This window comes from Oncorhynchus gorbuscha, linkage group LG26 (assembly GCF_021184085.1).
Source record: "Oncorhynchus gorbuscha isolate QuinsamMale2020 ecotype Even-year linkage group LG26, OgorEven_v1.0, whole genome shotgun sequence".
In the NCBI taxonomy this organism is placed as follows: domain Eukaryota; kingdom Metazoa; phylum Chordata; class Actinopteri; order Salmoniformes; family Salmonidae; genus Oncorhynchus; species Oncorhynchus gorbuscha.
The window spans coordinates 42,526,126-42,552,950 of record NC_060198.1 but is presented as its reverse complement, the minus strand read 5'-3'; the positions used below and the strand labels follow the sequence as shown (position 1 = coordinate 42,552,950).

General features: G+C 44.4%; 5 protein-coding genes across 6 annotated transcripts; 2 read left to right on the top strand and 3 right to left on the bottom strand.

Moving 5' to 3' along the window:
• Positions 1 to 433: 433 nt before the first annotated feature.
• On the top strand, positions 434 to 5,507 carry LOC124016120 (protein crumbs homolog 3-like). 2 transcript variants are annotated; one of them, XM_046331651.1, is made up of 4 exons: positions 434 to 765; positions 1,585 to 1,810; positions 3,918 to 3,961; positions 4,076 to 5,507. In XM_046331651.1, exons 2-4 carry the CDS (start codon positions 1,711 to 1,713, stop codon positions 4,283 to 4,285), a joined length of 354 nt encoding a protein of 117 aa, XP_046187607.1. In that variant the 5' UTR covers positions 434 to 765; positions 1,585 to 1,710; the 3' UTR covers positions 4,286 to 5,507. The 2 variants fall into 2 exon arrangements, with proteins under 2 accessions (XP_046187607.1, XP_046187606.1); XM_046331650.1 differs by having other exon boundaries at positions 434 to 787.
• Positions 5,508 to 6,262: 755 nt separating this feature from the next.
• On the bottom strand, positions 6,263 to 9,012 carry LOC124016119 (tubulin beta-4B chain-like). The gene is made up of 4 exons (XM_046331649.1): positions 8,861 to 9,012; positions 8,040 to 8,148; positions 7,716 to 7,826; positions 6,263 to 7,609 (listed from the first exon to the last, which is right to left on the bottom strand). The coding sequence occupies exons 1-4, from the start codon at positions 8,915 to 8,917 to the stop codon at positions 6,552 to 6,554; spliced, it is 1,335 nt and encodes a 444-aa protein (XP_046187605.1). The 5' UTR covers positions 8,918 to 9,012; the 3' UTR covers positions 6,263 to 6,551.
• A 3,864-nt stretch (positions 9,013 to 12,876) lies between these two features.
• Positions 12,877 to 15,778, bottom strand: LOC124016528 (tubulin beta-4B chain-like). The gene is made up of 4 exons (XM_046332111.1): positions 15,618 to 15,778; positions 14,824 to 14,932; positions 14,334 to 14,444; positions 12,877 to 14,227 (listed from the first exon to the last, which is right to left on the bottom strand). Exons 1-4 carry the CDS (start codon positions 15,672 to 15,674, stop codon positions 13,170 to 13,172), a joined length of 1,335 nt encoding a protein of 444 aa, XP_046188067.1. The 5' UTR covers positions 15,675 to 15,778; the 3' UTR covers positions 12,877 to 13,169.
• A 1,650-nt stretch (positions 15,779 to 17,428) lies between these two features.
• Positions 17,429 to 20,999, top strand: LOC124015921 (zinc-binding protein A33-like). Its single transcript, XM_046331403.1, has 6 exons — positions 17,429 to 19,001; positions 19,463 to 19,558; positions 19,642 to 19,875; positions 20,006 to 20,028; positions 20,134 to 20,252; positions 20,393 to 20,999. Exons 1-6 carry the CDS (start codon positions 18,597 to 18,599, stop codon positions 20,962 to 20,964), a joined length of 1,449 nt encoding a protein of 482 aa, XP_046187359.1. The 5' UTR covers positions 17,429 to 18,596; the 3' UTR covers positions 20,965 to 20,999.
• Positions 20,899 to 26,537, bottom strand: LOC124015920 (RNA polymerase I-specific transcription initiation factor RRN3-like). The gene is made up of 17 exons (XM_046331402.1): positions 26,096 to 26,537; positions 25,914 to 25,970; positions 25,727 to 25,816; positions 25,499 to 25,628; positions 25,356 to 25,415; positions 24,786 to 24,849; positions 24,582 to 24,651; positions 24,333 to 24,431; positions 24,148 to 24,243; positions 23,909 to 24,038; positions 23,655 to 23,785; positions 23,414 to 23,544; positions 23,093 to 23,277; positions 22,464 to 22,572; positions 22,174 to 22,326; positions 21,936 to 22,026; positions 20,899 to 21,825 (listed from the first exon to the last, which is right to left on the bottom strand). The coding sequence occupies exons 1-17, from the start codon at positions 26,189 to 26,191 to the stop codon at positions 21,673 to 21,675; spliced, it is 1,845 nt and encodes a 614-aa protein (XP_046187358.1). The 5' UTR covers positions 26,192 to 26,537; the 3' UTR covers positions 20,899 to 21,672.
• Between the last annotated feature and the right edge of the window lie 288 nt (positions 26,538 to 26,825).

Sequence of the window (26,825 nt, the reverse complement as noted above, 5' to 3'; positions counted from 1 at the left end):
TAGGGTCAGCTAGAAAAATATAATTGCTCTCCACTAGAGGTCCTAAAACGGAAAACAAATTCTCACCATGCACTCACATGAAACATGTGTCCCTCAAAATACAGGACTTAAAAAATGCAGCCCAAAGTTTCTCAAAATGTTCAGTGTTTACTCATTGGGCCTGAACATATTCCACAGCCTTTTATTTTTATTTTGCAGATGGAAAAAAGGTAGATGAACACTTTCAAGGCTTCAGACATACATCAATAGAACAGTGTAGAACTTGAGAAAGGGTCCCATAGAACTATAATAGTAAAGGATCCATAATGAGAGAGAGAGAAGAGCAATGGGAGGAAGTAGGCTCCATTGAGCAGGTGGATTTCTGTCCACTAGTCCGGTGCCTCATCATGCAAAGGGTATCTGTCTGCTGTTCCACAGGTTGATACTAGGCTCAGGTACTGTAACATGAGACTGAAGTGAACCATGTGACCGTAGGGGCGACGTTTACATAGTTAAATCTATACAGGTAGTCTACGGTGATATATATCAAAATAAACCCATTCAGCCAGTAAAACGGCTTTGCGATCCGATTTAGTTTACAGATTCTTTTTTTCAGACGTTGTTGGGAAAGGTTTAATCATAAACACGTCCTGACATATGATCCAGTTTCGGTTCACCAACTCACTCGTTTAGGTGAGGCGGCGGAAGCGAGACGTTTTTTTTCCCGCAAGGAGTTGGATTGATCCCGGTTGCCTAAAACAGATATCAACATTTTTCGGTGAAAAGGTGTGTAAAATGATATGTACAGGTCTGTCTATAATAAAATTATATACTTCTTGTATTATTAGATCGACTTATTTGTTGTGGAGCAGGAGTGCAGTTTCTCTTTACATAAAATGGCTTGGAAGTATTGGAAATTAATTATGGGGCACTATAAATCCTATACTTTACAATACTTTAATAAGGCTTTACTTTTATTTCGATAGGATGCTACTTTCACAACATTTACTAAGAATATGATTTATGAATTGTCATTTGTTATCTCAATGCCCTCCCTCCCCACCTCCCTGAACAGGTGCAATTGTTTTGACATGGTGCTGAATTAATCACAATTGTAATTTTGCCTCTATGGTCAAATGTACATTTTAGTCATTTAGCAGATGCTCTTATCCAGAGCGACTTCCAGGAGCCATTAGGGTTAAGTGCCTTGCTCAATGGAACATCGTCAGATTTTTTTATCTAGTCGGCTCAGAGATTCTAACCAGCGACCTTTCAGTTACTGGCACAACACTCTTAACCTCTAGACTACCTGCAGCCCTATCAATTTCCGGTTGGACAGTTTCTGACAGTCGGAAATGTTTATAATAACTTGATTCATTATGTTCTATTGTATTGTCATGGTATGGGATAAATGTTTCTCCTGGGACTTACAATGATTCTATGCAGAATGAAATATAGAAAGCTGATATGATTTCATCTTCTCTTACATTTTACGTCACTTTATGAACCAGACTCAATAACATCAGGGTTTCAATAGAGACTCGGGCTCAGTGTGGCTCCTCATGAACGGTTCTTTTTTCTTTAACACCAACTTCATCTCTCTAGAGCGGCCCTGGAGACTGACACCGGTGTGCTTGTCTGCTGAGCACTACTCCTGATGAAATGGCCCCGACCTGATGTCCAGGCGTCCCCTTGCTGATGGTCTATCCTCTTTAGAACCCATTGGTTTAAATGGAGATGGCACTGCTCCCAGACATCGCGGCCTGGCCTGGTCTCCTGGCTGGGAGTGTCCTACTCCTGGTCTTGGGGAGTAATCCTTCCTGGGTTGTGGGTGAGTCATGCCACCACCTCTACAACCCCCCCCCCATCCTTCTTGTGAAATAACCCCATCACCACCACACTGGATTGTCTCTGACCACAGACAAACAATCTACTGTACGACTGCTTGGAACGATATGCACAAAAACACAAAAGCAGGTTGCACACAATTCTAGGCATTTCTCAATTAAAACTAAAGCATGCAGTAACTTGCCAACAGGCTGTACAAATATTTCGTAATGCGTGAGAGCTTTGGGTAGGAACCATTGGTATGAAAAGCTCTGGTACATCCACTTTTCTTAATGCAGACATGTGATTTCTCTGCTTGTATTTGTAATGATTTATTACTTGTTATAAAGTACGTATAAATCCTTCTATGTTGTATTTTACACTGCTATTCGTCAGTGTACTGAACTGTTAGTCAGGATCATTATCAGATGATAGTAAGGCCTTATAAGGGGGTTGTATGTGCTTATAGAACGTTTTCACAATGCATTATAGCTGTATATTACCCAGCAAGAAACAATAGATAAAGCAGCACTTAGTGGTCGTTCTGAGTGCTCTTCTGATTTTCTGGTAATGGGACAACACTGAACAATGTCTGCACTCCAATGCAGACATCTACAAGCGGTAATGTTAACTGTAGTTAGTTTGCTACAATAAACGTATCAGGCTGTCACTGCTACAGGAAGTTTTCCTGTGTCTCATTTTGAGCAAAAGTTGTGCCCCTCCCCCAAACAACCTACCCTTGTTTTTAGTTATCAAGGTGTACTTTTGCCCCTGGGGAAGTTTACTATTTTACTATTTGCATTAGCCAATCATTAACTTAGTTCGAAATCCCTAAATGGGCGTTGAAGTTTTCTAAGCAAGACATCTACTGTGAATGAATAGTCAATAATCACTTTGACACCGCACTGACATGGTAACCAAAATATAATAGTGCTTTTCCAGATACTTCAACTCGTAAAATTGTTCAGGGGCTGAGCTTCACTGACCACGGGCAAAGTCCGCATTCCAAGTCCTCTCCTCCCCCTCTCTTACATTCAAGTAGTTTCTGTGTGGGATGTCACAGAGTAATCACATGGCTTGTCATGGAGAAAGTGTCACGGCTGACTAGGAGGGGAAGGTAGTAATCAGGTGCAGAGAGCAGACGGTTCACGGAAAATTGCACTTTAATCCGGCACAAATTGATCATGCTCAAAACACAGGGCGGAAACCACAGACCAACCCAAAACACAGGTTAGCAACGGTCCGGAGCATAATAACGCCTCCGAACCGAGACGTGAATGTAATAAAAACCCGCACAAACAAGGGCGGGCTACACAAGCTTAAATAGGAAAGCAAATCAAGAAAACACAAATAGGAACAGGTGCAACTCATAAGACTAAACTAATAGAAAAGGGAATAAGGGATCGGTGGCGGCTAGTAGGCCGGTGACGACGACCTCCGAGCACCGCCCGAACAGGCAGGGGAGCCAACTTCGGCCGGAGTCGTGACAGAAAGTGCCTGAAAATAGCACTGGACTTGAGGAACTCAGTGATCCCATCGCATTGCAACAGGCTATTATGTTGTCAATCTATCAATCTAAAAATGACATCAACTTCCACCTTTCTGTTTTGTTTCCCCCTCCCCCTAGGCTGTAATTAAATTACTCTTCACTGTATTTAAATAACTTGATGTGTTAAAACATTTGCTTATTTGATTATTATAAACCCCATGAGTTTTTACAGAAGCTGCAGCTACTCATCCTGGGGTCCACAAAAAAACACAAAACATGAAAAGTAACAAAACACTGATACAGTCACAAATTTAAAATACAACTATATACAAACAATACAACTACAAAATAATACAAACAATACTCATATACATGCTTTACATTTGCATGTTGTTCTGGTATGTGGTCATGTGTGGACATGTAGGTTGTTGCCTCAGAGCACCACATGTGTCATTTCTATCACCTGCACTTGGTATACAGTGTGTCATTTTAAAATGACCTGTTTTTCCACATTGTTCAATCCTAGTGTGTTATGCTACATTGATCAAAGAGAGGGTCTATTTGTATTCTTGTAGCAAACTATTACAATGACCTGAGTGGTAATCTTGAATGTTTTCTACAGGGGACAACACAACTAATAGTCTACCCTCTAACACAACTGCCCCAGTGAGTAAACTGCTGCTATCTTTATCTCTGTTTTTGTTAGAGGAACTTAAACCAGAAGTATCCAGAGCTTTATTTCTGAGAATGACTACTACCCCTGTGTTGTTCTGCATCTAGGGACCCAACATTGCAGCTATTGTGGCCCCGACTGTTATACTGGGGCTGCTGGCCATAGCATCTGCTGTGCTAGTGTGGCTTTTCTGCGTGGTGAGGAAGAAGAGGCAGACGGAGGGGACGTACCGGCCCAGTGCTGAGGAGCAGACAGGGGCCAGCAGTGTTGAGACACCAGACACACTCAAACTGCCCAAGGAGGAGAGACTCATCTGAGCCTAGTCTCTCAGAAGTCTCTCAACACCTGTCCTGTACATCCAAGCAACAGAAAAATCCTGATGACTGTAGAAGCTCCACCTAAAGAGCTGATGATTACCTAGATATTAGAGGGTCATGACACAATGTTGACAGATACAGGATGAGATGAGAGGTACACAGCACCTAGCCCTGGAAGAGGAGGGCCCAGGCACTGTGTACTGTACGTACTGCAAGCACATGGACTAGTGCTAGTACAGGACCTGGACACTGGACACAGACGTTGGGATAGCTACAGCAAATACCACAGCCTATAACTAGAACAACTAGAACTAAGGTTCATGGGGCTCTGACTGCTTTCTCTATGGTGTGTTATTTAATAGCACTGGCATATTTGAATGGGATACACATACTGGAAGAGGAAACAAACCTTCACCTGCACTAGATGGAAGAGGACCAGTATTCAGTCCCTGCTCATACTCGTCTTTGATAAATACATTTCAGTCTGAGTATTTCAGTCCTCTGTCTAGGCAATTTGGCTCTCTCAACAGCTACAAAAAGACTGGATACAGTCTAACTGCTATAATCGTAAGCAGACTGCTGTTACCTGTGCTACCATGATACATGTAAAAAATTATATTGGAATGTAATGTAAATGTTTGTATAAATTCCTTATAGATTACTTAAATGTATAGCGTGCAATAATATTTGTTTAACCACTATTGATTGTCAGAAAAGCATTTCATTGTCTAGATTTTTACACTGATTACTTACCTCAATACATGTCTCACTACTGAATCAGTCCTGTATCAGTCCTGTATACAGCTTTACAGATAATGACACTGTAAGCTAATATTATCTGGAAAAAATTTCTCCCAGTGGGATATTCTGTTTGCGGATACTGTGTGCAGAACAAATAATTATGTCATTATTAATCATATTTAAGCACAAAATGAATGATTGTTTACATTTGAATAATTGTATTGTAGTATTTCAGAATTACATTTGAATAATTGTATTGTAGTATTTCAGAATTGTTACATTAATTTAACATTGGCTGAAATGTGATACTACATTAGATCATATCTTCTATGTGTGTTCTTACCAGTACGCTGTTTGTATTTTGAAAAGCCTATGATGGGATTCAATTCTCATCATGTAGAGTTGTTACACAATGTCATGACATATTTATCTTTTGTAGCCTACATTTTAAATAAATACCAATAGTCATTTTTAGAATTGGTCACCTCAGTAGATTTTCTTTGCATAATCAGTGCTGGACTTTGATCAGATGATGTCAAGACTTGCTTCTCTCTCTCTCTCTCTCTCTCTCTGTGAAAACACAACCAGACTTCTATGAGGAATTAACGAGAGGGCAAAAGCAGAAGACAGAGCATCGTATAAGCTGACATCATGTATCAGACATCCCTAAAATGGTGAGTGTGAAGTATATGAGAAATAACGCACTTGCTCAGCATGCAGACCTTACTAGTCAGCTTTCGGTGAAGCTGTGATTGACAAAATAGCTTCAGTCAGAATTATTAGCCAGCGGCAACTGACTGCAGGAGCTGGGAAGTGATGACTGCTGAAAACAATGAATCCAAGTCTTTCTGTCTTTAACAGTCACTATACGTCAGTCTCATTTCACCTGTTGTTACATTCTAGGAATGTATTCCAATGCAGTTTATTGCTACTAACTCATTGGCATGAACCCATAGTGGGCAGTGCAGTTTGTCTTCAGCCTGTAGTTAATGCTCCCTCACAAACCAAGTTTCCAACTGTGGTTGGTCTTTTCTGGTTTGTAAATCTGCTTTTACCTTTGACATTTTGGGCTCATAGCGTCAAAATCATATAATTTACAGTATGTGAACATACTGTGATTGTACATGCTAACTTTAACCGAGTGTGTCATTTCAATTTCATGTTGTACAGTAATCAAGTCTATATAAGACCATATTAATTATTTATAACACCCATCAAATAAAAACAATAAAAACATAGAGTAAGTACCAATTTAATTTGAACTTTAAAATCACTTGCTTTTAATTGCGCAAAGCAATGATGAGATGAATGTAGGAAAATGGAAACAATTCAGTGGATTTCCAACATACAACAACAAAAGTTTACTACTATCTGGTAAGATCACTGTCTAATGTGGAAAAACATTCAATTCGTTTAGGAACATCTGCCTTCTTGAGAGAAAGCAGATGGTAAGGATGAAGGGATGGAGTTGGGGACAGGACGGAGGTGAGTGATAGACTGTTTGGCAGTTGAGTGACTGGATGGTTTAGGCGGCTTCCTCTTCTCCCTCCTCTTCAAACTCGCCCTCCTCAGCGGTGGCATCTTGGTACTGCTGGTACTCAGACACCAGGTCATTCATGTTGCTCTCAGCCTCAGTGAACTCCATCTCATCCATACCCTCTCCGGTGTACCAGTGAAGGAAGGCCTTACGGCGGAACATGGCAGTGAACTGCTCAGAGATACGCTTGAACAGCTCCTGGATGGCTGTGCTGTTGCCAATGAAGGTGGCAGACATCTTGAGGCCGCGGGGTGGGATGTCGCAGACAGCGGTCTTCACGTTGTTGGGGATCCATTCCACAAAGTAGCTGCTGTTCTTGTTCTGGACGTTGAGCATCTGCTCGTCCACCTCCTTCATGGACATGCGACCACGGAAGATGGCGGCCACGGTGAGGTAACGGCCGTGACGAGGGTCGCAGGCCGCCATCATGTTCTTGGAGTCGAACATCTGCTGGGTGAGCTCAGGCACGGACAGGGCGCGGTACTGCTGACTCCCCCTGCTGGTGAGGGGGGCAAAGCCGGGCATGAAGAAGTGCAGGCGGGGGAAGGGCACCATGTTGACAGCCAGTTTGCGGAGGTCGGCATTGAGCTGGCCAGGGAAACGAAGGCAGGTGGTCACTCCACTCATGGTGGCTGACACCAGGTGGTTGAGGTCTCCATAGGTGGGTGTGGTGAGCTTGAGAGTGCGGAAGCAGATGTCGTAGAGGGCTTCGTTGTCGATGCAGAAGGTCTCATCTGTGTTCTCCACCAGCTGATGCACAGAGAGGGTGGCGTTGTAGGGCTCCACCACTGTGTCGGACACTTTGGGAGAGGGCACCACGCTGAAGGTGTTCATGATGCGGTCAGGGTACTCCTCACGGATCTTGCTGATGAGCAGGGTGCCCATGCCAGAGCCAGTACCCCCACCCAGGGAGTGGGTGAGCTGGAAGCCCTGGAGACAGTCACAGCTCTCTGCCTCCTTCCTCACTACATCCATGACAGAGTCTACCAGCTCTGCTCCCTCTGTGTAGTGGCCCTTGGCCCAGTTGTTTCCAGCTCCACTCTGACCTGCATACAAGTGTCATAAACCACAACTTCACTGATGGGACAAGATTACATTAGTAGTCTACCACCAAATCTCATATTTACACTGACTACCAAACCAATCACTCACCGAAGACAAAGTTGTCTGGCCTGAAGATCTGTCCGAAGGGGCCAGACCTGACAGAGTCCATGGTGCCCGGCTCCAGATCCACCAGGATGGCACGGGGGACATACTTCCCACCTGAAAAAGACAATAAATATTGGGCGTACTGAACCAATTATTACTGTGCATATTTGCACTGTATTTGTGATAATAGGGTAACTCTGAATGCCAGTCTTTTTTTTATTGTTAATACAAGATTCTATTTAATCAATTGTGTATGTTTCTGTTTGTTTCAATAATTGGAGACATTGTGGTTTATGTATGAAATGCTATATAATGTGCATACTGTACCTGAGGCCTCATTGTAGTACACATTGATCCTGTCTAGCTGCAGGTCGCTGTCTCCATGGTAGGTTCCAGTCGGGTCAATGCCATGCTCATCACTGATCACCTCCCAGAACTGAGACAGTGTGAGAGAGAGGAGTTGAGATGCAAGTCAATAGCAATACACAGAATCATCCATTTAAAATGCAAGTTAGAATATAAAATATAAATAAATAGATATAATGCAATGTCTTTTCTGTTACATGGACATTTACCTTTTTTGTGAGAAACACAAATAGCATAATTTCCCCTAAATATTCACTTTACATAATTATGTAAGCCTCTAAATTATTTAAATTATGTATTAAAATTCCATATTGATCTAAATATTTATCAGGTTAAATATGTTGTGTCATAAAAGAGAGAAGAGGATGGTATTCTAGTACCGTTATCTCTCCCTTCCACCGCACGTCCATTTAGGGACCCAAATAACTATTGTGAATGAGTCAGCAGCAACAATAACAAATCTGCCTATTTCATATGCAACAGTGATTCAAACTGATAGTAATCGGATATAGCTATTGTTTAGCCTATTTCTCTTATACACATATTTATTTTGTGCACGGAATGACCATGCATTTTTCATGCATGTTATATTATAGCCGATCGATAATGCAGTTCTGCACCAGCTTCCTCTACAAGTCTTACGGGTGGATTTACCAGCGGTCTTTCTTCATTTTGCTACGCAGAGGTTAAAAAAAGATAAGAGGCTTATCTAGCTCGCCTGCTATAATTCACATGAAGCAATTTATTTTATTGGTAAAATACAAAGGAGTCAACAATGATACCTTGGCTCCGATCTGGTTACCGCACTGGCCGGCTTGCAGATGCACTATTTCTCGCATTATGGCTGGATGGACGGGCGTTGGCAGTGAGGAGACCGCAGTCGAGATTTGGCCCGGAGGAAGCTTCTTCTCTTCTTCCCCAGCTGACTGTCTGATGGGCCCGCCTCTCCTTCAACTACTGGGCCGAATCGGTGGGCGTCATCCTCATGGCAACCAAAGACCAGAGGAGAGAAGGGATCCTAAACTCGTGGAGAGAGTGGATAGGATGCTGTTATTTGGAAGTCTTCATCAATGAGTGTTCCAGAGATGGGCAGTCACCCGAACCTACTGACTTGAGTGGTGTAGTGATGCACAGTCAACTGACCCTACTGACTGAGTGGTGTAGCCCGACCCTACTGACTGAGTGGTGTAGTGATGCGCAGTGACCCGAACCTACTGACTGAGTGGTGTAGTGATGCACAGTCACCCAACCCTACTGACTGAGTGGTGTAGTGATGCGCAGTGACCCGACCCTACTGACTGAGTGGTGTAGTGATGTGCAGTCACCCGACCCTACTGACTAGTGTAGTGATGCACAGTCACCCGAACCTACTGACTGAGTGGTGTAGTGATGCGCAGTGACCCGAACCTACTGACTGAGTGGTGTAGTGATGTGCAGTCACCCGAACCTACTGACTGAGTGGTGTAGTGATGCGCAGTCACCCGAACCTACTGACTGAGTGGTGTAGTGATGCGCAGTGACCCGAACCTACTGACTGAGTGGTGTAGTGATGCGCAGTGACCCGAACCTACTGACTGAGTGGTGTAGTGATGCGCAGTCACCCGAACCTACTGACTGAGTGGTGTAGTGATGCGCAGTGACCCGAACCTACTGACTGAGTGGTGTAGTGATGCACAGTCACCCGAACCTACTGACTGAGTGGTGTAGTGATGCACAGTCACCCGACCCTACTGACTAGTGTAGTGATGCACAGTCACCCGACCCTACTGACTGAGTGGTGTAGTGATGCACAGTCACCCGAACCTACTGACTAGTGTAGTGATGCACAGTCACCCGAACCTACTGACTGAGTGGTGTAGTGATGCACAGTCACCCGAACCTACTGACTGAGTGGTGTAGTGATGCACAGTCACCCGACCCTACTGACTGAGTGGTGTAGTGATGCACAGTCACCCGAACCTACTGACTGAGTGGTGTAGTGATGCACAGTCACCCGACCCTACTGACTGATGTGGTGACTGAGTGATGTGATGCAGTCACCCGAACCTACTGACTGAGTGGTGTAGTGATGCACAGTCACCCGACCCTACTGACTGAGTGGTGTAGTGATGCGCAGTGACCCGAACCTACTGACTGAGTGGTGTAGTGATGCGCAGTGACCCGACCCTACTGACTGAGTGGTGTAGTGATGCACAGTCACCCGACCCTACTGACTAGTGTAGTGATGCGCAGTGACCCGAACCTACTGACTGAGTGGTGTAGTGATGCAGTCACCCGAACCTACTGACTGAGTGGTGTAGTGATGCGCAGTGACCCGACCCTACTGACTGAGTGGTGTAGTGATGCGCAGTGACCCGACCCTACTGACTGAGTGGTGTAGTGATGTGCAGTCACCCGACCCTACTGACTAGTGTAGTGATGCGCAGTGACCCGACCCTACTGACTGAGTGGTGTAGTGATGTGCAGTCACCCGACCCTACTGACTAGTGTAGTGATGCGCAGTGACCCGACCCTACTGACTGAGTGGTGTAGTGATGCGCAGTCACCCGACCCTACTGACTAGTGTAGTGATGCGCAGTGACCCGACCCTACTGACTGAGTGGTGTAGTGATGCACAGTCACCCGACCCTACTGGCTGAGTGGTGTAGTGATGTGCAGTCACCTGACCCTACTGACTGAGTGGTGTAGTGATGCACAGTCACCCGACCCTACTGACTGAGTGGTGTAGTGATGTGCAGTCACCTGACCCTACTGACTGAGTGGTGTAGTGATGTGCAGTCACCTGACCCTACTGACTGAGTGGTGTAGTGATGCACAGTCACCCGACCCTACTGGCTGAGTGGTGTAGTGATGTGCAGTCACCTGACCCTACTGACTGAGTGGTGTAGTGATGTGCAGTCACCTGACCCTACTGACTGAGTGGTGTAGTGATGTGCAGTCACCTGACCCTACTGACTGAGTGGTGTAGTGATGCACAGTCACCCGACCCTACTGACTGAGTGGTGTAGTGATGTGCAGTCACCTGACCCTACTGACTGAGTGGTGTAGTGATGCACAGTCTCCCGACCCTACTGACTGAGTGGTGTAGTGATGCACAGTCACCCGACCCTACTGGCTGAGTGGTGTAGTGATGTGCAGTCACCTGACCCTACTGACTGAGTGATGAAGTTATAACTGCATGCATCTTACAATAAAATAGACTATCATAAGTGAGCTGAAGGTATCATTGTCATCAACCCACTAATGATGTTCATGAGAGATTTTCCCCAGTAACACAGTGGTCACAATCACGAGTGGTGAAGCACAAGATACAAACCACACACTGTGGACTGATGATATATTGGCACCAACCAAAAAAATACATATTTAAAATACCATACTGTAGATTGAGGCAGATGGTAGTAGGCTATTATTAAATCAATATTCTGAAACTGACTGTGGTCAAGGTAAACACCCTGCAAGTGTGATCAAACAGGTAGTCCCTCCTGTGAAGCCCCCTCCCATTATGTAAATCCAACAATTTACACAGGCTTCATAGGAAGAAACTTGGTTTGGCATTGATGCTGTGTACACTGTAAAGGTGTTGCTGTAACATTAACAGTAATTTACAGGCAGCTAGGGGTAAGTAAGTCGATGTATTTCATATTGCAGTAGAACTACTGCAATTTAAATAGTGTCAAAATGAGTACTGTGTAATGACACATGGTACAATACCATAGAATTGAGGTATATTTCACTGGTCACCCTCACACATATCTCCTTCACCAACTTTAAGCATCAGCTGTCAGAGCAGCTTACAGATCATTGCACCTGTACATAGCCCATCTGTAAATAGCCCATCCAACTACCTCATCCCCATATATAGATTTTTTTCTTCTCCTTTGCACCCCAGTATTTCTACTTGCACATTCATCTTCTGCACATCTATCACTTGTGTTTATTTGCTAAATTGTCATTACTTCGCCACTACGGCCTATTTATTGCCTTATCTCCTTAATCTTACCTCATTTGCACACACTGTATTTAGACTTTTTCTATTGTATTATTGACTGTACATTTGTTTATTCCGTGTGTAACTGTGTTTGTGTCACACAGCTTTGATTTATCTTGGCCAGGTCGCAGTTGTAAATGAGAACTTGTTCTCAACTGGCCTACCTGGTTAAATAAAGATACAAATACATATAATATAAAAATACATTACAGCATATCAATGAATATTTGGTGTTTTGTATCACTTGCACTTCTAGAGGCCTTAACACAGGCTTCCAAACGGCAGCGACTACAGGGCAAAACAGGCCAAAGGGACATGGCAAAATGCTCAAAGACTTGCTACCACTCTTATCCATCCCCTATATATTTTAAATTGATGGGGGCACTGTAACCACATAAGAGTTAGATTGGTACAGCATACTCACTAACAGGTGAAAAGAATAGTCTCTTACAAGGTACGCCTCAAAATATATTCATGAGCCATAAACAAAAAGGTTTTGGCGCTCCAAAAATACAGTACGGTACTGTATTCTGTGGAAAGAAATTACACTACCATTCAAAATACAGCAGCTCTTTGCTGGCACACAACATTTTCCCAATGCACCATAATTGACCTACCATTGTCTAAAGTGTGTAAAGTATTCTATCTGACCTGCTGGTTGTACGTCAGTGCCACTTACTGATTTACAACCAGCAGGTCAAAATGATGAACTGATGTTTTTACAGAAAGATTGTTTTTTTTTGTTGTAAACTTTGAAAATGATCTCAGGTAATTGAAAAGGTTAATTAAGTAAAGCAACACACCAAGCATTGGAACACATTGTTAATTTATTCACACAATTCAATTTAGACATCGAGTTACAGCTTGCTGCTTTCATAAGAAACCTCATGTTAGAATACCCTCTGACTTCTAGGATGAGACCTGAAAACCTTACAGGATACTAATTAGACTGAAGGGAACCTCTGAAGAGATGCTTGAGCACATTCATTTAATTATCACAAATCGGAGTTTCCTTTTCTTTAACATTAACTTAACAAGTTGTGCTTTGGGGTCAGGACGGAGGGGAGTGAGACTGTTTGGCAGTTGAGTGACGGGATGGTTTAGGCGGCTTCCTCTTCTCCCTCCTCTTCAAACTCGCCCTCCTCAGCGGTGGCATCTTGGTACTGCTGGTACTCAGACACCAGGTCATTCATGTTGCTCTCAGCCTCAGTGAACTCCATCTCATCCATACCCTCTCCGGTGTACCAGTGAAGGAAGGCCTTACGGCGGAACATGGCAGTGAACTGCTCAGAGATACGCTTGAACAGCTCCTGGATGGCTGTGCTGTTGCCGATGAAGGTGGCAGACATCTTGAGGCCGCGGGGTGGGATGTCGCAGACAGCGGTCTTCACGTTGTTGGGGATCCATTCCACAAAGTAGCTGCTGTTCTTGTTCTGGACGTTGAGCATCTGCTCGTCCACCTCCTTCATGGACATGCGGCCACGGAAGATAGCGGCCACGGTGAGGTAACGGCCGTGACGAGGGTCGCAGGCCGCCATCATGTTCTTGGAGTCGAACATCTGCTGGGTGAGCTCAGGCACGGACAGTGCGCGGTACTGCTGACTCCCCCTGCTGGTGAGGGGGGCAAAGCCGGGCATGAAGAAGTGCAGGCGGGGGAAGGGCACCATGTTGACAGCCAGTTTGCGGAGGTCGGCATTGAGCTGGCCAGGGAAACGAAGGCAGGTGGTCACTCCACTCATGGTGGCTGACACCAGGTGGTTGAGGTCTCCATAGGTGGGTGTGGTGAGCTTGAGAGTGCGGAAGCAGATGTCGTAGAGGGCTTCGTTGTCGATGCAGAAGGTCTCATCTGTGTTCTCCACCAGCTGATGCACAGAGAGGGTGGCGTTGTAGGGCTCCACCACTGTGTCGGACACTTTGGGAGAGGGCACCACGCTGAAGGTGTTCATGATGCGGTCAGGGTACTCCTCACGGATCTTGCTGATGAGCAGGGTGCCCATGCCAGAGCCAGTACCCCCACCCAGGGAGTGGGTGAGCTGGAAGCCCTGGAGACAGTCACAGCTCTCTGCCTCCTTCCTCACTACATCCATGACAGAGTCTACCAGCTCTGCTCCCTCTGTGTAGTGGCCCTTGGCCCAGTTGTTTCCAGCTCCACTCTGACCTGCATACAAGTGTCATAAACCACAACTTCACTGATGGGACAAGATTACATTAGTAGTCTACCACCAAATCTCATATTTACACTGACTACCAAACCAATCACTCACCGAAGACAAAGTTGTCTGGCCTGAAGATCTGTCCGAAGGGGCCAGACCTGACAGAGTCCATGGTGCCCGGCTCCAGATCCACCAGGATGGCACGGGGGACATACTTCCCACCTGAAAAATCAAATCAAAATGAAATACATTTTTATTTGTCACATACACATGGTGAGCAGATGTTAATGTGAGTGTAGCGAAATACTTGTGAAATTGTTAGATATTACTGTATGGTCAGAACTAGAAGCACAACAACTACCTTATACACACAAGTGTAAAGGAATGAATAAGAATATGTACATAAAATAAGAAGAGGGAAATGTTGGGCATACTGAAACTAGTGTTGCTGTACATGCTTTATATATGTATTATTTGTTTGTATAAGTGTAATCAGTTCATTTTTCCTAATTAAAACAGCAGTTTATTTAATTGCACATGTTTCAATAATTGGAGACATTGTGGTTTATGTATGAAATGCTATATAATGTGCATACTGTACCTGAGGCCTCATTGTAGTACACATTGATCCTGTCTAGCTGCAGGTCGCTGTCTCCATGGTAGGTTCCAGTCGGGTCGATGCCATGCTCATCACTGATCACCTCCCAGAACTGAGACGAGAGAGAATGAGTGAGAGAGAGTGAGCGAAGGAGGGTACAGGGGGAGGAGATGCAAGGCAATAGCAATACACAGAAGCATCCATTTAAAACGCAAATTAGAATATAAATAAATAGATAATGCAATGTGTATTTTCTGTTGCATGGACATTTACCTTTTCAGAAGCAACACAAATAGCATGACTTGCATTAAATAATCCCTTTACATAATTATGGAATCGTCTAAATGCTTCAAATTAAGCATTAAAATGCCATTTAGATCGAAATATTAATCGGGTTGAATATGTAATGTCCTAAAAGGGAGGACGGAGGTATTCTAGTAGGCTACCATATCTTTCCCTTCAACGCCCATTTTACAAGGACCCCAAATAACCATTGAGAATGAATCAGCGGAAACAATAAAACATTTTTTTTTTTAAATCAGGGCATGTCATATCGTATGCAACATCGATTAAAAATTAGTTTATCTTGTGCACGGAATGATCATGCATTTTTCGTCCATGGTAGCCTATAGGCCTATTATAGCCCATCGAGGATGCAGTCTTATGGGTGGATTACAAGCGGCCATTCTTAATTTAGCTACGCACTACGCAGAGAGAACGAGGTTTATCTAGGTCGCATGCAATCCCCAAATGAAGCAATCTATTTTATTGATATACAAACAAGAGAAGAGTAATACCTTGGCTCCAATCTGGTTTCCGCACTGTCCGGCTTGCAGATGTACTATTTCGCGCATTTTGGATGGAAGGAAGGGCGTTAGCTGTGAGGATTCGACGGTGGAACGAGAAGGTACTGGGCTTGGAGGACTCTCTTTGTCTTCTTACCCAGCTGACTATCTGATGGACCCGCCTCTCCTGCTACTACTGGGCCGAATCGGTGGTGCAACCTGACGTCATCCCCATGGTAACGAAAGACTGGAGGAAAAGTGGGATACGTCGTCCTAGGCTCGTGGAGAGAGCGGATAGGATGCTGTGATTTGGAACTCGCCATTTTATTTATTTTATTTTATTTAACCTTTATTTAACTAGGCAAGTCAGTTAAGAACAAATTCTTATTTACAATGACGGTCTACCAAAAGGCAAAAGGCCTCATGCGAGAACGATAAATAAATAATAATAGTAATAATAATAAATACAATATAAATACAGTGCAAAACACACATCACAACAAGAGAGTCAACAAAACACTACATAAAGTGAAACCTAAGACAACAACATAGCGAGGCAGCAACTCATGACAAAATAGCATGGTAGCAACACAACATAACAACAACATGGTACAAACATTGGGCACAGACAACAGCACAAAAGTCAAGAAGGTAGAGACAACAATACATCACACAAAGCAGCTACAACTGTCAGTAAGAGTGTCCATGATTGAGTCTTTGAATGAAGAGATTGCTCCAGAGATGCGTAGTTACACGACTATAGTCACTGAGTGGTGTAATGATAGCTGCACGCATCCTACAATAACATCTCTTGTGAAATTATCATCGTCATCAAGCCACTAATGAATGTTCATAGATTTTCCCCAATAATATAAAGTGGTCACAATCACATGTAGTGATTGCTACAAACCACACACTGTGGACTAATGTTGAGAGTTTCAATTTCCTTGGTGTCCACATCACCAACAAACTATCATGGTCCAAACATACCAAGACGGTCGTGAAGAGGGCACGACAAAACCTTTTCCCCCTCAGGAGACTGAAAAGATTTGACATGTGTCCCCATATCCTCAAAAGGTTCTACAGCTGCAAAATCAAGAGCATCCTGACCGGTTGCATCACCGCCTGGTATGTCAACTGCTCGGTATCTGACCGTAAGGCGCTACAGAGGGTAGTGCGAAAGGCCCAGTACATCAATGGGGCCAAACTTCCTGCCATCCAGGACCTATATAATTGGCGGTGTCAGAGGAAAGCCCATAAAATTGTCAGAGACTCCGGTCACCCGAGTTATAGACTGTTTTCTCTGATACCGCACAGCAAGCGGTCCTGGAGTGCCAAGTCTAGGACCAAAAGGCTCCTTAACAGCTTCTACCCCCAAGCCATAAGACTGCTGAACAATTAATCAAATGGCTACCGGACAATTTACATTGACACCCTCCCCCCCTCCCTTTTTTATACTGCTGCTACTCTGCTGCTACTCACTGTTACTTTTTATTATTACTTTCTATTTTAGTCTACTTGGTAAATATTTTCTTAACTCTTCTTGAACTGCACTGTTGGTTAAGGGCTTGTAAGTAAGCATTTCACGGTAAGGTTTACACTGTTGGTTAAGGGCTTGTAAGTAAGCATTTCATGGTAAGGTTTATACTTGTTGTATTCAGCATTTCACGGTAAGGTTTATACTTGTTGTAAGTAAGCATTTCACGGTAAGGTTTATACTTGTTGTATTCAGCATTTCACGGTAAGGTTTATACTTGTTGTAAGTCAGCATTTCACGGTAAGGTTTATACTTGTTGTATTCAGCATTTCACGGTAAGGTTTATACTTGTTGTAAGTCAGCATTTCACGGTAAGGTTTATACTTGTTGTATTCAGCATTTCACGGTAAGGTTTATACTTGTTGTATTCGGCGCATGTGGCAAATCAAGTTGGATTTGATCTGATATTGACACCAAGCAACAATAACAAATATTTAAAATATCACACTGGAGCTGGAGGCAGATGGTTGATTTGTTTTTAACCAATATCCTGAAACCTTGAGTTTTCAAGGGAAACACAGGCTAGCCCCTCCAAACCCCTTTCTCCCCCTGTGAACCCCTCTTCATCCCCTTTCCTAATGTAAATGCAATGAAGCTGCACAGGCTTTTGGGGAAGAAACTTGGTTTGCCATTGAGGTTGTGGAAGGGGAAGGTTAGGCCTACAGAATACCTTTTGAAGCTTTGCTCTATATGAGCATTCATTGGTGTCAAAAGCACTGGCATATAATTATTGCTTTAGATTACACAGTTATCCACATTGTAAGTTTTATTTGCAAATAATGAATATAGTGCAAGGTACAAACAGGTATAACAGTTGTATACAATAGGTAATGATGTGTATGGTGTTTACGTTAGGCCTACATTGTACCTGCCTTTGTTATAAACATGTAAATGCATATGTTTTAGGAACACAATGTAATGTGAGGCCAATTTTATTTATGATGATTTTACCAATAATTTTGGTTGATCACATTTTCATCCTGCTTCATGAGATATATCTTGACAGTCGTCTTTCACTTTTCAGTCTTTTAAAGGCTTTTAAAGTTATTGATTGTGTATCTCTATCCACAACCTTTAACAATGTTGCAATTCAAAACATGTAACAGGTTCTAGGCTAAACCAGTTTGCAGCTATTCCACATGTGACCAATAGGGCTCGACTTCCTGTTTCGCGTTGCTGTCTGTCACGCAGTACTGTGTGTCTCTGGAGTCACACACAAGCACAACTCAACAGACAGGAAAACAGCCTGCACTTTTAAGGTCTGGCATTACAACAAGAACAATGGAAGAATAGGCACTTTGAGTATCTGTTTTGAAAATCAAAAGGGAGGTGATTTCTGAAAGACAAAGTAAATAATCTCCACGTTTATATGCTTGACATGGGAATGTAGTATTGTTTAAGCCAGAGGATATCTTCTTCACAGACTCCCGGTACCTGATCAGGTGAAGACATACATGTCATCCAGTGTGTGTCTCCCAGAGGAGGATCTCTCCTGTCCTGTGTGCTGTGACATCTTCAGGGACCCTGTCCTCCTACCATGTAGCCACAGCTTTTGTAAGACCTGCCTACAATGCTACTGGAACACCTCAGCCCTCAGACAGTGCCCTGTCTGCAGGAGAAGAGCTTCCAAGCGCACCCCTCCCTCCAACCTGGCTCTGAAGAACCTCTGTGAAGCTTTGCAACAGAGGAGGATTCAGAGCTCAGTCGAGGGGAACCGTGTACTTTGTAGTCTACATGGAGAGAGACTCAGATTCTTCTGTCTGGTGGACAAGCAGCCTGTCTGTGTAGTGTGCCAAGCCTCGAAAATACACAAGAACCATGACTGCGTACCCACAGAGAAGGCAGCACAGGATTGCAAGGTGAGAGACTGAATAATAATTGAAATGACTCTAGAATGTATATGCATGAAATCATTTGGCAATGTCTGTTTTCATAGTTAACGTTGCCATTTTCTCATGTAAGGAGCCTGTGGCCCCTGGCAGTAGAATGCTGTTAATCAGGTCTATCCTGACAGTATATGTGAGTGTACAGTATTAGCAGAGAAATATAGCAGAGAAATTCCAGTGTGTAAAGTATTATATCTGATCTGCTGGTTGTACGTCAGTGAGTGGTGTTGATGGACATACAATGTGTTTGCAGAGTAAAACAACTTTAAACATAATAAATTATCTCAGGTATTGAAAGGGTTATTTTAGTCAAGCAACACACCTGGCATTGAACCTATTGTTAATTTATTTCACATTAAATCTAGACGTTTAATCGGGTTACAGCTTGCTGCTTTCATAAGAAGCCTCATGTTAGAATACCCTCTGACTTCTAGGATGAGCTCAACGTAGCACTGAAAACCTTACAGCATACTCTGGACTCCCTCATTAGACTGAAGGGAACCTCTGAAGAGATGCTCGAGTCCATTAAGGTAATCTCTACAGATGTCATCTCAGTTTCCTTTTCATTCAAATGAACTCAAATCCATCAAGTTGTGCTCTAACTGCCCCTCAGAATCAGGCCCTGGAGACAGAGAGGCAGATAAAGGATCTGTTTGTGGAGCTCCACCAGTTCCTGTATGAGGAAGAGGCAGCGAGGCTAGCTGCTCTGAAGGAGGAGGAAGAGGAGAAGATAGGGCTGATGAAGAGTATGGTGACAAAGGCTGCAGCAGGGATGTTATACCTCAAAGAGACTATAACAGTCATAACACAGGAGATGACTGATGCTGACGACATGGCATTGCTCCAGGTTTGTACTGGCACAATTTACACTTTTAAAAAGCCAGACACTTTTAAAAAGCCAGAATAATTGTTTTTGAGGAGAGGATGAGATTTATTTTTTTATTCAGCCACAATATTACACTTTCTTTATTTTTCAGAATTGTAAAGCCACTATAGAGAGGTATGTTGAAATGCCCCACCTCTCTCTGTCGATCATTCTATTTTTTCCTCCCTCTCTTTGCTTTGGAATATTGAACAGGACAATTGTATTATTCTGTCATTTCAGAGCCCAGTGCACAGGGCAGGACCCGGAGAGGATTTCAGGGGCGCTGATTGATGTGGCCAAGCACCTCTGTAACCTTAAGTACAGAGTCTGTAAGAAAATGCTTCTGCATGTTGAATATAGTAAGTCAATTTCAATGGTTAAGAGATGAGGAGATAAGAAGGTTAACTCCCACAGCATTTTAACCTGGCGGAGAGAAGCTAAAACAGTGGTGAGTGACCCAAACCCTTTTCCTGTCTCTGGCCCATTTCCTCCTCTTCAGCTCCTGTGACCTTGGACCCAAACACAGCCCACCCCTGCCTCTTCCTGTCACATGAGCTCACGTCCCTTCAGTACACCAGCCAGCCCCACCGTCTCCCTGACAACCCTGAACGCTTCCACATGAGTGCAGAGGTCCTGGGCATGACCGGGCTTTGCTCAGGAAGCCACTGCTGGGTAGTGGATACAGGATGTAACAACGACTGGATTCTGGGCGTGGCCTGTACGTCTGTCACCAGGAATGCGGAGGTCCAGGCCCGGCCGGAGAACGGGTTTTGGACCATGTGTCTGCGAGACAGGGAGTACAGAGCGATGACCTCACCCCCAACAGCCATGACAGTCACAGAGAAACTCAAGAGGGTCAGAGTGCAGCTGGACTGGGACAAGGGTCAAGTGTCTTTCTTTGACCCTGCTGATGATGATACACCCCTTTACTCTTTCTCACACAAGTTCACAGAGAAAGTGTTTCCATATTTTTATACGCAAAGCAAACACCCTCTGAGAATCCTACCTGAGAGGATGTGTGTTACAGTGCAACAGAGTGGGACAGGACATCCCTGTACAGTTCCCGACTGATCATTTTTTACAATAAATTAATTTCTGTCAACCCACAAATAGTTTGACTTTTATTTACAGTTAGTCAACTATGTAATTGATACTCCATACATACAAGCACAAGTTTACAGAAATAATGTTTCCTTTTTCATCTACTGAATTTCAAAAGGGAACATGTTTACAATCTGTAAAATTATATAAATATGTGTTGTTCAGAACTTGACACAAATTGTAGATCAGACAACCAAAATCAGTGAACCATTGAAAGTGTCAGATATTTTGTATTTGTAAATACAGTTACCTTCGCTGAGAACACAAAATCTTACGATTTTCCCATCCTAGATAAAACAAATACATTTTCTTTCCATAGTTGAGTTAAATGAACTTATTCACTATTAACCAGTTATAACATGTTAACTGCTTTAACATAGAACCATTATTATAAAATGAATAGCTCTAGCCACGCATTGTACACTGTGTTCATAATCTTTTGCATCCTGGAGTAGGTTCTTGATGGGGTGGTGATTGTAGATGGTTCCGACTGATACTTCTCTTCAGTGATGATAGAGAAGGACGGACCCGTCCATTTTGAACTGGTCTATGGTAAGATCATTTAATATTCCATTTGAAAACTTTAAAGCTGGGTGTCTCTGTATGAAGGCGCTCAGGGTTGGGGAATAGTCCATTTTTCAGGGGGTTGTGGATGAGTCCATGTTAAATACAGGGGTGTCAGAAGGGTCTCTGTAGGAAGGAGATGGGCGGCGAGCCCACACTGCTGGGGCTGTGGAGGTGTGACTCATACGAGCCAGGGGTCATACCCATCACCCCCTTTGTCTCCGGCGTCTCCCCTCGCAGGAAGTCATCCTCATCTGCATCCGAGCACTGAGACAGAGAGAAAACAGCCAATCAAACCACAAAAACAACCAATAGGGAGACACACAGCATCCAATCTTGTGAGTCCCTGAGAGAATACAAGACTGTCTGTGTTTTACCGGTCTGACTCTCTTGGTGGTGACGGTGTCCACCTCAGTGTCTGCTGGCTCCTCCCACACCTGGTAGAGGGGCTCGATTAGTTTACTTGACCTGGAGAGGAGAGAAGAAAAACATATGATCAGAAATGGAAAATTAACTCTATTCTTAGAGTTCAGGTTGTACTACTGCCATTTCCAACCAATTTCTCCTGTTTTGTGCCCACTGATAAGTGGTCCCTGAGAAGGGGTCATGGGTTACCTCTTGAGCACGTAGGGGTCGAAGGGGAAGAAACTGTCCAGGGGGTTGGTGTTGGTGGACACACAGTCGCCCCCCACGGAGCTGCGGACCACGGGGAGAACATGGCGGTTGTTCCTCTCGATGATGGTGTAGCAGAACACCAACTGGTACTTTCTGTGGATGGATGGATACACGTCTGGGTCAAACAACCACTTCACATTTTAGAAGCAGACAGAAACTAACAGTGCTGTAGCAGAGTGTAATTGATGTGCGACTGGCTTAAAGGGTGGTTGGTCGGTGTACCACTGTACCTGGTGATGGCAGCAAACACGTTGGTGACGGCAGGCAGGCAGACCTTCAGAGGGTTGAGCTGACACATCACTATCCTCTCTAGGTTCAGACTCTGCAGGTACGCCAGCCCTGGGAGGGAAACAAACATACAGTTATATAATACTGGAAACTGGTAGAGAGCCCCCCCTTACAGACACACAGTTATATAATACTGGAAACTGGTAGAGAGCCCCCCCTTACAGACACACAGTTATATAATACTGGAAACTGGTAGAGAGCCCCCCCTTACAGACACACAGTTATATAATACTGGAAACTGGTAGAGAGCCCCCCCTTACAGACACACAGTTATATAATACTGGAAACTGGTAGAGAGCCCCCTTACAGACACACAGTTATATAATACTGGAAACTGGTAGAGCCCCCTTACAGACACACAGTTATATAATACTGGAAACTGGTAGAGAGCCCCCCGCTTACAGACACACAGTTATATAATACTGGAAACTGGTAGAGAGCCCCCCCTTACAGACACACAGATTGCCAAGCCAGTGAGAGAGAGGGAGATATACTGTATATGTCTATCAACTTTTTAAAAATTATTGTATCTGTGCAAGTATGTGTTTTACATGCATGTGTAATCCCCTACCTTTCTTCATGTTGCCCTCCAGGATGCTCCTGTGTCTGAAGATGAGTGTGTAGAAGACAGCCTGGCAGGCGTTGTAGAAGGGCCCGTGTAGTGTGATGTCACAGTAGGCCCGGGAGCCGGAGTCCTGGCTGTCTATGTATAGGTGGAGCCAGGGGACCAGCAGGTCCAGACACGCACGTACCGTACTGCAGGACGGAGAACAGTCAGAGAATCTTAGTCAGGGAGTTAGGAGGGACCAGAGAGTATGCTGCGTAGAACCAACCACACCCCAACATGCTCTAAGGAGCCCTTTCTGATCAGCAAAAGTAGGGTGTGACTCACGCGACGGGCAGGAAGTTGGCACGGGCCAGGAAGCTACCCATGTAGCCAGCGGCAGATTGGCGCAGTACTGCCGGGTGAGACGGGCTCTGCAGTAACCTCCACAGGTGTTCCAGAAACGCCTCTGCCAGAGCCTGAGAGAGGGGTCAAACACACAGCTAATCAATAGAGTTACCCACTCAACCGTTCTATAAAATGCCACTACTATAAAGCCGCACGGATGCACACCGTTGCGAGTACTGACCAGTCTGAAGCTGCAGAGGTAGAAGAGGGCGTATTGGACGTGACAGGAGGCGTGTGTAGGTAGGATAAGTTTATCAAACACACACACCAGGTCCTTGTACAGATCCTTAGTCCGCTCCACATCCAGACAACCTGCCAGAGAGAGAGAGTAGAGGGGGAGAGAGATGGAAGGGTGGAAGGGGAGAGAGAAAGGAAGCAGAGTAAGCACTGTCTTGTCAGATGTCTAGTGAGTGTGTGTGAAGACCCTGTGCTCACTGTTGACATGGCACATGTCCTTGATGAAGGCCAGCAGCACAACCATGAGAGTGTCCAGTCTCTCAGCAACAGGGTGGACCATCACATTGGTCCCTGCTGGACTGAACTTCACTGAACACGCATCCTCATCCTGTGTGTGAGAGAGAGATGAGGGAAATGTCACACCACATCAGTCACAAAATGGAGAACTAATCACACCAGTGACTTGTATGTAAAACATAGCAGATCTAGTCAATCACCATGTCAAAGAGGCCCTCCTCCTCCTGCTCTCCTTTCAACTCTTGCTGCACAGCATTCTCCTCCACCTCCTCTATCTCTCCCCGGGGAGCACTCACCTGGAACACAACACACCGTGTTAGCACACAAAAAACACCTTTTTCTCAGTGAAGAACTGGAAAGCCAAAACACACACACACGCACTTACGTCCAGTTTGAGCATCCTACTGATGATGAGTTCCAAGACGTCTCGTCGTAGAGAGGGGATGTACACCGCCACCCGCAGAAGGTTATGGACATAACACTCCTGGGGAGAGTGAAAGACAACCATACTCTACAACAACCTGACAGAAGGTTATGGACATAACACTCCTGGGGAGAGTGAGACAACCATACTGTACAACAATCTGACAATAAAGAACGAAACATGAGGCTACCTACCGCAGCCACTGCTTACCAGGGTTCTGGAAGATTTCTGCACAAAAGGAAAGTTGTCAATCAGAATGGGCATCAGGAAACAGCTGGTGCTGAAATGAGAAGGACAAAAAAATATGTTTGTTACCAGTTAGCATTGGCATTGGGGGTCAACAATTCCCAAGGTCAGACCTGGGTCTGAAAATGATCCAGCAACATGTTGTAGGATTGTCTTATGGCTACTTACGATGGGACATATCTGCCAATCAGCTGCAGGGCCTGGTGACACTGGTCAAAACTTCTTGGAAGGTCTTCAAATCAAGAAAGAAGAGAAAGGGTTAAAACTGCAGAAATGAAAAGTATTTGCCGTTTTGAACGAACATCCAACGTTGAACAAGTTGGATCTGTGAACTGGGTGTCATTATACCCTTTATATTGGAATGGAACGTTGATTCTGTAACGTTTGAAGTAAAAACAAAATTGTAACATTGAAGTAAAACTACGATTTATGAGGAAGTCTGTCAGCCTGACAAATCAGTAACCATAAGGGGTGGGACTCCTGCAGTGAAAGTCCCCAGTGCTAGAGTCTCCGTGCACTATCTTATCTACACCTCACCTCCCCTCTTATCATCCTCACTCTTCAAGGGCTTTAGAGGTGTGCCTAGTTTCCCTAAAAGGACGAGTGGAGCAGCCTTTTACCAACTGCAGTCTCAGGTCACTATGAATTTACTGCAGTGTGTATTTCAATGAAACATTTCAGGGACTGTCTGTTGAACAACCTTCCCATCACAAACAGTAATGAAACAGTAACACCTACTTTCATCGTCATCATCCGAGTCAGAGATGTCCACTCCTCCCTCACAGATCTTCACTCTCTCTGGAAAGGAAGGAAAAACAACACGTCTTCAAAGTAGCCATATTGAGTTATCAGAATGTCCACGCAGACAGACAGGAACTCACTGGGTTTGAAGTTGGAGACCACCATCTTGAGGCAGGCCCGGAGGTAGACCGTCTGGGCAGATACCAGGTTACCGAGGAAGGCTAGATACTCCTCCACTACGGCAGGGCTTCGGCCCAGCCACGGCAGCCTCTGGTTCATAGAGACACAAGGGGTAGATACAGCATTAGAAAACTGTTCCTGGACTGGGCAGTACTGTCCATCTCTTGATTCAAGTGTTCCATCCTCACCAGAGCCACATAGATCAGCTGCTCATGGTCTTTGCTGAGTTGTGTCACACAATTCCGGAACTCCTGCAGCCAGTTGATGATCTGGGCATCCTGTCAAAAAAGGAAGACATTCTATTATCATTAAGACCTCTGGAAACGTCCTTGTTACACTGTACATGTAGCAGAACTGCTAGTCGTGCTCATTTACCTTGATATCTGGATCTGCCAGCTGATGTTTCAACAACTCATAGTCACTGGTGTCTCCCTTGAAAAACAACCAACCAGCAGCAAATACTGTCATGTGTTTACCAGGTTATAACTACATTCCAGAGTGAATCACATAAGTGTCTAAGGCATCCAAGTTTGGTGTCACTGGATTGGAAATCTCACCTGTTTGAATTTCGCTAACGTGGCAACAACATTGCCCCCAAACCGCACCGTTTTCAAGGGGGGACTGTTCATGAAATCTCTCCCCTCAATCTCCATGCTTTACACACACGCGCTGGGGAGGGAATGATGGCAACAATAGCGCGCGAATAAATTGACTGAGCTACAGAGTGGTAAGCAAGTATTGTGAACCATAAAGCATAACACAATACAGTTAGCTTATATACAGCTTGCTATAAATGTGCTAGCTACTATTAGTTTGATGGTAATGCGTTTACAGAAACGTATTTGAAAGACTTCAGTCTTACAAATCAAATGAAATAGTGTTCAGATAGCTACAATTCTATTTGTAACGCAAAATGCTGTTTCGATCGTGATACGATGAAACGTGCCTTCTCCATGCCGCTAACTTCACAACAGGAAGAGAAAATGGTGACTGATTTTATTTACGGAAATGAATGGTAAATTCTTCTTCCTGTACTAGCGCCGTGGTCTTCTATGGTGCATTACTGCTACCTACCGTGGCGGAGCAATAGGCATATTTGATAGAACAGTTCCGTCAGAACATGTCACCTTTGCCATCGCGGCCTATCTGGATTGAGCGTTATCAATCCGACTCTAATATTGCACTCTAAATTTATGGGGAGGGTTTAGAGCATTGGACACGGCATTTGGGCTCCCGAGTGGCGCAGCTGTCTAAGGCGTCACTACAGTCCCTGGTTCGAATCCAGGC

Bases quoted from the DNA above. Each gene is read 5' to 3' on its own strand.
- LOC124015921 (XM_046331403.1), top strand. From the start codon at position 18,597: ATGTCATCCAGTGTGTGTCTCCCAGAGGAGGATCTCTCCTGTCCTGTG. The intron at 19,002-19,462 runs GTGAGAGACTGA...TCTGACTTCTAG, and splicing joins AGGCAGCACAGGATTGCAAG to GATGAGCTCAACGTAGCACT. The intron at 19,876-20,005 runs GTTTGTACTGGC...TTTATTTTTCAG, and splicing joins ACGACATGGCATTGCTCCAG to AATTGTAAAGCCACTATAGA.
- LOC124015920 (XM_046331402.1), bottom strand. From the start codon at position 26,191: ATGGAGATTGAGGGGAGAGATTTCATGAACAGTCCCCCCTTGAAAACG. The intron at 23,278-23,413 runs GTGAGTCACACC...TCCGTCCTGCAG, and splicing joins GCCAACTTCCTGCCCGTCGC to TACGGTACGTGCGTGTCTGG. The intron at 22,027-22,173 runs GTAACCCATGAC...TCTCCTCTCCAG, and splicing joins GACCCCTACGTGCTCAAGAG to GTCAAGTAAACTAATCGAGC.
- LOC124016119 (XM_046331649.1), bottom strand. From the start codon at position 8,917: ATGCGAGAAATAGTGCATCTGCAAGCCGGCCAGTGCGGTAACCAGATC. The intron at 8,149-8,860 runs GTATCATTGTTG...ACACTGTCTCAG, and splicing joins GTAACCAGATCGGAGCCAAG to TTCTGGGAGGTGATCAGTGA. The intron at 7,827-8,039 runs GTACAGTATGCA...TGTCTTTTTCAG, and splicing joins GTACTACAATGAGGCCTCAG to GTGGGAAGTATGTCCCCCGT.
- LOC124016528 (XM_046332111.1), bottom strand. From the start codon at position 15,674: ATGCGCGAAATAGTACATCTGCAAGCCGGACAGTGCGGAAACCAGATT. The intron at 14,933-15,617 runs GTATTACTCTTC...CTCTCGTCTCAG, and splicing joins GAAACCAGATTGGAGCCAAG to TTCTGGGAGGTGATCAGTGA. The intron at 14,228-14,333 runs GTGAGTGATTGG...ACTTGTATGCAG, and splicing joins GCCAGACAACTTTGTCTTCG to GTCAGAGTGGAGCTGGAAAC.
- LOC124016120 (XM_046331651.1), top strand. From the start codon at position 1,711: ATGGAGATGGCACTGCTCCCAGACATCGCGGCCTGGCCTGGTCTCCTG. The intron at 1,811-3,917 runs GTGAGTCATGCC...TGTTTTCTACAG, and splicing joins TAATCCTTCCTGGGTTGTGG to GGGACAACACAACTAATAGT. The intron at 3,962-4,075 runs GTGAGTAAACTG...TTCTGCATCTAG, and splicing joins CCTCTAACACAACTGCCCCA to GGACCCAACATTGCAGCTAT.